General features: G+C 46.8%; 1 protein-coding gene across 3 annotated transcripts; it reads right to left on the bottom strand.

The window, feature by feature from the left end:
- Positions 1-610: 610 nt before the first annotated feature.
- Positions 611-8,376, bottom strand: LOC114682643 (tripartite motif-containing protein 15). Of its 3 annotated transcripts, XM_037200182.1 has the most exons (7): positions 7,333-8,376; positions 6,898-6,993; positions 4,939-5,169; positions 4,170-4,192; positions 3,240-3,355; positions 2,619-2,651; positions 611-1,749 (listed from the first exon to the last, which is right to left on the bottom strand). In XM_037200182.1, exons 1-7 carry the CDS (start codon positions 7,693-7,695, stop codon positions 1,736-1,738), a joined length of 876 nt encoding a protein of 291 aa, XP_037056077.1. In that variant the 5' UTR covers positions 7,696-8,376; the 3' UTR covers positions 611-1,735. The 3 variants fall into 3 exon arrangements, with proteins under 3 accessions (XP_037056077.1, XP_028712443.1, XP_037056076.1); XM_028856610.2 differs by having other exon boundaries at positions 611-2,651; positions 7,333-8,375; XM_037200181.1 differs by lacking the exons at positions 611-1,749; positions 2,619-2,651 and having other exon boundaries at positions 2,923-3,355; positions 7,333-8,371.
- Between the last annotated feature and the right edge of the window lie 556 nt (positions 8,377-8,932).

The raw sequence follows: 8,932 nt of genomic DNA, 5'->3' as shown, positions 1-8,932 counted from the left end.
GCATCCTAGGCAAACATGCCCCTCAGCTACATCCCCAACTTATGACCCTGTTTCTGGGACCCTGTGTTTCCTCTCCCAATTGGTCACACATTATCTGATAACTTCCTGAGGTGAGTGTGGAAGTCAATTTTTGTTTTAAATCTTCAGTATCTAGAAGTGTTTATCTCACTTGTATACTTAAGGGATTGGCTATAAGAGTCTTCAAAATAGTTTTCCTTTAAAATGTCAGAAGATTGCTTTACTGCCTTTAACTCCGGTTCAGAATTCCCATGGGGCACTCTGCCTCATGATCTTTCCCAGTGGCCTGTTTCTGTTTTACAGGGGGTTGGGAGGGTTGGAAATCTTATCTATATCCTTACTCCACGTACTAGCACATTCCACAATGAGTGACATGTTTGAACACCCCTCCTCCCCCGACACACACACACACAAAACATACATTCGTACATAAAATTAAGGGACTGGACAGGATCTCAACATGTAGCCCTCGATAGCCTGGAACTCACTGTGTAGACAGGGCTGGCCTCAGACTCAGATTTAAAGGCTTATGCTGCCACACCTAGGGGAAGAAAAAATTATAAAAAACAACAACAACAACAAACACCTGAGGCAACCTAGAAAAAGTTTATTTTGGCTCACACAGTTCTGAAAGTGCAGTCCATGATCAGTGAGTGGTCTCAGTGCTTTTGGCTTCTGTCATGGCAACATATCCTGGTAGGTGTGCTTGACAGAGCAAGTCACACATCTCATCAGTTGGGAAACAATGAACCAGGCTCCCATAGTCCTCTTCCAGAGCACACCCCAGTGACCTCAAGACATCCCACCCTGCGGACCAGTCATTTAACACGGATTGTTCAGAGGTCTTGAACATCAGAACTGTCACAATAGACACAAAACACAAAGGCCTGTGGATCACCTACTTTATTCGGGCATTGAAAACCTAGATAAATGACCTGAGGGGGCTTTGGGGCCCACCCGCAGTTGATGAGCTCCCAAAACATATCCAGCTTTGTGTCCAAAAGTTCCTATAAATTAATGCAAGCTGAACAGTCCTGGTTTCCCTATAGTGATCATTTTGAAGCTTTTATGGGGTTTTGTTTTTTCCCTTCTAAATCCCATTGGCTCGTAGCTTACTGATGTCTAGGGTGTAGCCTACCTTGCCTGCCTCTGGCTCTCTACTCAGAGGGAACACCATGTCCATGAACAGGACTACAAGGAGCTTAGTTTACTCAACACATCAATTAAGAAACACTCTACAAGATCCCGAGACACTAAACTCCAGTCTCACTTTTGTATGCTAGGGGCAGGGCTGGGTTCCAGGGTGCTGGTGTCACTGCCACACTTCGTGGTTCCACCTCAGTCATTCAAAGTCAGGCAGGAACTTGCTTTCCAGGTGAGGTAGAGTGGAGAGAGAGTTGGCAATTGGTGCCCAGGTATGGAATGTTTGCAGGGTCTCTCACCCAGCCTGGTAGTCCAGGCCACGTCTACACTGTGAAGAACAGCTGTGTCCTCTGGTTCAGTACAAGTAGGTGCTAGCCAGCTGGAGCAAGAGCGTCATGGCCCAGTCGCTGTCCTTGGTCCCAGGGCCTGCTCTCCCCTTACCCTGGCCACCTCAGGGGCCACTCCCACGGTGCAGCTGACACTCAGGTGGACATTACGTCTTCGTAATCTGAGGGTCCAGAGTGGCCTCACACACACACTTCCAGGATGGAGCATCGTCCATGCTGCCTGCTTCTTAGGCCTCTATTTCTGGAGGACAGATGTGACAACTCTGCCTGAGAATTTGCTTCTTAAAGTGAGGTGGCCAGACCACAGCACAGTGCCTAGAAGCCTGTTAGAAGACAGAATCTTGGGCCCCACCCTAGGCCAAACAAACAAAAGCCTGCATTTTAACCAGGTGTCTGGATGATGTTTCTACAGCAAGTTGAAGTAGGGATCAATAAAAGAACAGGCAAGTGCATGTGGGAGCAATTAGGGTCCAATTTGAAATCAAATGTTATTTTTGCTCTTCCTTTTCCTCTCCCAGTCCCTTTTTTGTGGTACTGGGACTTTATGCATTCTAGGCAAGCAAGCTCTAGCAGAAAGCTATTAATACAGCCCTAGAACCCAGCCCCTCCCATCCCCCCTCTAGAAAAGGTCTCAGTAGCTGAGGCTGGCCTGGCACTCACTCCAAAGCTCAGGCTGACCTCGAACTTGTGGCAGTCAATCTGACTGCCTCTAGTTCTGGGATTGTAACTGTGCCACGACACACAGCAAAATGCTAGTTTTTAATAATATACAATATTTGTTCAAATCTACAGATATTCTAGCATAATTCTAGGCAAAGCTCAGGGGCTTAATATTTTGAATGAATATCTATACAGGTAGCTGACAACATGCATCAATCACTCTGTCCAGTACTGTGCTGAGCTCTTTGTATAAATTAATTTATTTAATCCTCACATGGGTTTATAGTATAGGTTCTGTTATTGTTTACATTCTATGGTGGGGAGAAAAGGCTTAATAGACCCAAGATCCCAAGCAATCAAGGTCCAGGTGAATACATTTCATTGCTGTTTATGGCTATGGGTGGAATGGATAAATGGAACCCCCCACCCCCAAGAGCCCTTGCTGATTACCTGAATCTGTTTCCAGATGATGCATCAAGTTTTCTGAGGAAAGCGGAAAGAGAGATCTGTGAGGCTTAGTATCTCCTACAGATACTCCCAAGAAGGGGGTATCCTGCCTACAGTGTGAGGGCAGGGACAGAAGAGAAATTGCCTCACTTTCCTGGACTCTCAGCCCAGTGCCTTGGATAGAGGAGGCCACAATCTGGGGGATTGCTCTCTCAGTAGAATGAGATCTTTTTGTTTTGTTTTGTTTTTTTGAGGCAGAGTTTCTCTGTGAAACAGTCCTGGCTGTCCTGGAACTCATTCTGTAGACCAGGCTGCTGGCCTCGAAATCACAGAGTACCTGCTTCTGCCTCCTGAGTGCTGGGATTAAAGGCATATGCCACCATCAACCAGCTGTATAGAGTGAGGTCTTGTGGGAAATTCCAGAGAGGGGAGATGCTTAACCCAAGGTATTTGCTTATTTTTGTTTGAATTTCACCACATAGTCCAGGCTGGCCTGAAACTTGGGATCCTCCTGCCTCAGTCTCCCTGTGCTGACATTACAGGCATGTGCTACTGTGCTTGGTTTGAACCAGGTTTTGAAGTTGGGGAAATATAGAGACAGATGGAAGATAGAGGAGTCTCTACCTGAGAATGTCCTCATCATCTTTGGGAGGCCGAGTATTTTCCTGTGGAGGTTTCGAATCTTCTTAACAAGATCAGAGGAAATGGCCTCTGGACTCACAAAAGTCTTCGACTCATACCTGCAGACAAGTTGGAAATCAAACTTAAATTCCAAAAATAAAATCCTTCATTGTATTTGTGTGTGGGTGAAAAAGCCCTGGTTCTGTTCCTTTGTAGTCCTCATTACTCACTGGCTATTGGCCATTCTCCTCTCAGCTTCCCATCACATTGTAAGACCCACCACATCCTCGACCTCACTTCTAACACTTTGAGAAGCATGTTTGGAGACACTCTCCAATGGCTTTAGGTACTGAATAAAATACCAGTAATTTCATGGGTTAAAGATAACTTCTGGGAGCTGGACATGCCAAACACCAGAGTTCAGTACCCAGCATCTACATGGTGTCTCACAACTGTAATTCCAGTTCCAGGGGATCTGCCAGCCTCTTCTGGTTTCCTCTGGTACCAGGCATGCACATGGTGCACAGATATGTTTGCAGGCAAAATGCCTATACACATAAAATGCAATTTAAAAAAAACCCTGGTTCATTCTACATTCTAAAGCCATGCTTATTATATATAACTTTGCTTTGAGGTGGAGAAGTACGTCTCAAAAATCAACATACCAACTTATTTATTTATTTGGGGATAGAGTCTCACTCTGTAGTCCAGGCTTTCCTCAAACTCATGGTGATCCCTCTGTCTCAGCTTCCCATGCCCTGGGATTAAAAGCATGAGCCACCATGCCCAGTTTCAACCCATCTGTTTACTGAGTTTGAGCTGTTAGAGAACAATGGCCTCAGTGTTTTTCTAAGTGGCCATCCACAAGGGGACAGATGAATCGCAGTGTCTTCAAGTTGCACATAAAGGAGGCAAGACTGGAGAGGGCCTTACCTGCTCTGGTTGAGTCTGGCATCCTACAGAAGAAACACAAAAACATGCACTTAGTTTCCACATGGCCTTTCCCATCAGGGACAATAGATCTTTCTGTCTTGACATCAGCTAAAAGGTCCTACCCAGAGTGTTGGAGCCCCTTAATTACTTTCTATGCATCTCACTGCTCTCCTTGTGTTCCTGACTAGTATAGGACTCTGCAGCCAATTCCTTTGCTCTGATTTCTCTGTTCCAGCTGTATCCTTAAATGGGTTCTGCCTCCAGTGATTAAGAGATAGTGGAGAGCAGAGACCAGCCTGAATTCCAAGTTGGAACTGATGTAGGACAGGATTGTGGTAAGCACCACAAGGCCATTGATGGAGCTCTTCTTGTGCACTGGTGGCCATGCTGAACACCACACATGGGTTATTTCGTACATGGTTTACAACTCAAAAAAAAAAAAACAAAAAAAAAAAACAAAAACTATTATCATCCCATGCTTAGAGAAGCTAAGAAACTCACCCAAGTGACATAGGTAATGGAACTGACACTAAACTCTAGATTGTCTGATTCTGGTCATCTTTACATGATCCTCATGCATGCCTTAGCAGATTCTGTAGTCTTTTGGGCCATAGAAAGCACACCCTCCCTCAGGCCTTATCAATGGAGATAATTCCCCATTTCCCTTTCCTGCCTCTCTCCATCACCTCCCAGCTGCAACACAGTACCACCCTTCCTGTGAACCCCCCTGCTGTCCCACAGGGTGGTAGGATTGTGGAGTGTCTCTCACTTGTAGTAGCTCACTTGCTGGTCGATGACACTTCTCCTCCAGCTCCTCAACCTGGGTGCCCAGCCAATGGACCTCCTGAGAGACCTTTGTGATGTACTCTTCCCTCTCCTTCCAGATCTGCTGTTCTAGCCCCTCCAGTCTGGTCATCAGGAGGCACCTCTGGTCTCCAAGCTCCTGCGTCAGCCTTTCAAAGGCAGCTTCTACCTGTTGCTTCTTGCTTTCAACCTGCATCTGTGAGGATATGAGGAGGGACTCAGAACTGGCTCCCAGAAGGATCATCTGTGCACTTAACTGATTAAGAGAAACAAGGAATAAGCAGTTTCAAGACTCATTTCTACAAATAAAATGGTAGAAAGAGGTCTCAAGATAGACTTGCTGATGATAAGAGCTTTGCTATTATTGGCTTAGCCAGGTATTGTAATAATATATTGAACTCTTAGAGACATAGCTATGATACCCTACTTTTTTTCCAGTTTTCTTCTCTGCTGCTATGATAAAACATGACAAAAACTAGGTTGAGGAAGAAAGAGTTTATTTCATCTTATACTTCTATATCCCATCCCATCACTGAGGGAACTCAGGACAGGAACTCAAACAGGAACCTAGAAGCAGAGGCTGTGAAGAAATGCTGCTTACTGGCTTGTTCTCCATGGTATGCTTAACCTTCTTTCTTATATAACCAGGACCACCTGTCCTGTGTAGGCTGGACCCTCCCACATCAATAATTCATTAAGAAAATGTCCCATAGTCTTGCTACAGTCAATCTGATGGAAGCAATCTGATGGAAGCATTTTTTCAACTGCTTTTTTTTCTCAGTTCCTCATTTAGGAAGGGTCCCCTCTTCCTAGATGTCCCTAGCTTGTATCAAGTTAACAAAAAACTAACCAGCACACCTACCATATCTTCTTTAGACTCATATGGAGTAACTGTAGTAACATCTTTCTTTTCTTGAGATATGTTTCCATGCCTCATGTATAGTAGGCTAGCCTCAAACTCAATTCATGATGTAGTCAAAGATGACCTTGAGCTTCTGACCCTCCTACCTCTACCATCCAAGTGCTAGAATCACAGGTGTATATCACAACTTCCATTTTATTCAATGCTAGGGGATTGAACCTGGGGCTCCATGTATTCTAGGCAATCACTCTTCATACTGAACTATATACCCAGCCCAATTACAGTAATCTCTTAGATAAAGATTAAGGCAAAAGGGAATCATGATCAGAAATATGAAGCATGTTTTGATGGAATTTGAGAGATGCTGGAGAGAGCTTTCTATCTCAATACTCTCTTTGGTCAGAGTACCAGAAATACATAGTGTGAATTTTCCTCTTGATTACTGCATTGTGAAGGTAGTGGCAGGAAGCAGCCAAATCTAGCTGCTTCATTCATCTGCTGTACTCAGAGCCTGAACCAAGACACTAATGGACACCTATCGTAGGCTTCCCAGCTGAAGGTGATGTTTCCAGTAGATATACTGGGCCAGGAGAGCCATGGACACAGGTCAAGGGACCTAAGTTCTAGTCATTTCCTCACATGGTGTTAGGAGCACTACTTTTATAGACCTCAGTTCTCCCCTGTGTATGAGAAGAATGTCTTGGATTGTATGTCTTGGATTCAAAGACATCAGAAACACCTCCAGCCTCCATGTCCCGAGACACCAGAAGTCTTTGTGAGGTTGCAGGAAGATGAGTTAGAAAATCCTGAAGTTCTTTTCAGTCCAGTAACAGACTAGGAGCCTTTGAAGGAAACCCCCAAGGGAGCAGCATGGATACAATTTAGTTGGTGCCTAGCATGCACAAGCCCCTGGACTGGATATCACGTTAGGCATAAACAGGGTATGGTGGCACATGCCTGTAATCCCAGCCCCTGGGAGGTGGAGACAATAGGATCAGCTAAGTAGTAAATTTGAGGCCAGTTTAAACAAACACAACAAAGGAACAGGAGTGTGGCCTTTACCAGGAGCTCTTGGAGCTTCCGATCTTCTTGATATTTCCTGTCTTCCATCTTGTCCCGCTCCATTCTCAGAGCTTCTAACCGACTCCTGAGACGATCCTGTCGGAGAGGAGAGAGGAACGCAGAGGGAATGAGAGTCCGTGAAAAACCCAACTGGCACATACCGTGTGCTGTGTTGTGGATGAACCACCAGAGCTGAGGGACTCAAAGCTGACAGAGGCCTAATCCTTGACCTTCACCGTATCACCATCTTGGACAGAAAGTGGACCGGGCGGCACTATGGAGACGGAAAAGTGCGTGGTGTGTGTGCCGCAGGGAGACAGGACCAAAGAGGAGGGCTGAGAGGTCTTCAGACAGCAAATCTCCACCCCCTTTCTTTCACCCACCCACCGCAGGTCACCTTCCTACCTGTCTGGAAGCAGCACCTGAGCTCCTTACCCTGTAGGGTTGGATGGCTTCATCGAGGAACCGCACGGTGTGCGCCTGGTGGGCGGGGCCCTCTCTGCAGAACACACAGAGCAGCTCCGCGTCTGTCTCGCAGAAGTAATAGATCTTCTCTCCGTGCTCCTCGCAGCAGGTCTCGCCCAGGGGACCCAGGGGTACCGGGGCCACTGCGGCCTGGGTTTGCTCCTCTTCCTCCTGACAGAGCGGGCATAGCAGCTTGGCCCCCATCGGGATGTGAGGGAGGCAGAGTAGACAGATTTTGTGTCCGCAGGCTACGGTCACCGCATCCCGCAGGGGCCGGGTGCAGGCAGGACAGGCTACGTGGTGGAGTCCCCGCAGGGACCGGGTTGAGGGCATCACCGTGCCTTTCCCTGCCGGTCCACACAGTCTTCAGCCTCTGTCCACTACAATTTCCTTTCTCTGAAACTGAGTCACTTTTGAGTGCGTCACTGTCACAGAGGCAAAGGAATCCGGGGCTGAAAGAAAAGCAGGAATGTCAGCTCAGCGAAGTCACCTGGCTCGGCCCCAGGCACGCCCAGAACCCTGGGCCACCACCCAGCAGCTAAGCAGGTCCAAACTCCAGGGCGCCTTGACTACCCAGCGTTTCCCAGCGGCAGGCCGGTGACCTAGCTCTCCACTTCTGTCGCCTTCTGTCCCTGGGGTGGGGAGCAGCGTATTGCACCATGAGGTCACTTGGAAATGGGGTTTCCAGGAATCGCTTGGCCACAGAGGGGTGGGACCGTTGGGGAGGAGCCGCTTCCTGTCACGCTGAGCAGGTGAAAGCCATAAATTTCAGGCTAGGAGGTCTGTGGTAGCATCAAAGTCCAGCCTGTGGTGTTGAGACTAACTTAGAACTGCAGGCCCACATGCACGTTCCTCTCCTTGGCCCTTCCTTTCCTCGACTGCGTCTCCTGCTGGAGCGATCTTTCCTAACACCCATGCTGACTGAGCACCACGTAGAACCTGGGTGATAGTGGATTTCAATTTTAGGTTTTTGTTTGTTTGTTTGTTTGTTTGCTTGTTTTTTAAAGAAAAAAAGTGTAGTGTAGTGGTGTGTGTGTGTGTGTGTGTGTGTGTGTGTGTGTGTGTGTGTGTGTGCCACATGTGCAGTTTCTCTCAGATGGATCCCCTGAAGTTCAAGTTGAAGATAGTTGTGTTATTTACATCCTGCTACTTCAATGTGCAGCTACTACTCTTAATAGCTAAGCCATCTTTCCAGCCCTTAAATTTTAATTTTTTAAAATTTTCATTAGTTTTTTTTTATTTTTAATTCTTATGTGTATGATTGTTTTGTCTGCCCTTATGTCAATGTGTACAGTGCCTAAAGGGCCAGAAGAGGGCATCCCCTGGAGTTACACATGGTTGTTAGCCTCCGTGTAGATGCTGAGAAACCAGCCCATGTCCTCTGCAAGAGCAGCAAATTCTTAACCCCTGAGCCATCTTTCCAGCTCCAGCAATATGCATTCAGCCCCTGAGCAATTACTGCAGAACTACATCCAATTCAATAGCAATCCATTGGGACAAGTGTGGAGAAGGAGACACAAACTGAAAGGTAAAAAGGATTTCTAGAGGCCAGAGTCTGACAGCCACAAGG

This window comes from Peromyscus leucopus, chromosome 16_21 (genome assembly GCF_004664715.2).
Source record: "Peromyscus leucopus breed LL Stock chromosome 16_21, UCI_PerLeu_2.1, whole genome shotgun sequence".
Classification (NCBI taxonomy): Eukaryota; Metazoa; Chordata; class Mammalia; order Rodentia; family Cricetidae; genus Peromyscus; species Peromyscus leucopus.
This window is presented reverse-complemented; position numbering and strand designations above follow the sequence as displayed.

Coding starts and splice junctions, on each gene's coding strand:
- LOC114682643 (XM_037200181.1), bottom strand. CDS start 7,695: ATGCCCTCAACCCGGTCCCTGCGGGGACTCCACCACGTAGCCTGTCCT. Junction 5,170..6,897: donor GGAAGCTCCAAGAGCTCCTG/GTAAAGGCCACA, acceptor ATATCCTCACAG/ATGCAGGTTGAAAGCAAGAA. Junction 3,356..4,169: donor GCCAGACTCAACCAGAGCAG/GTAAGGCCCTCT, acceptor ACTTGTCTGCAG/GTATGAGTCGAAGACTTTTG.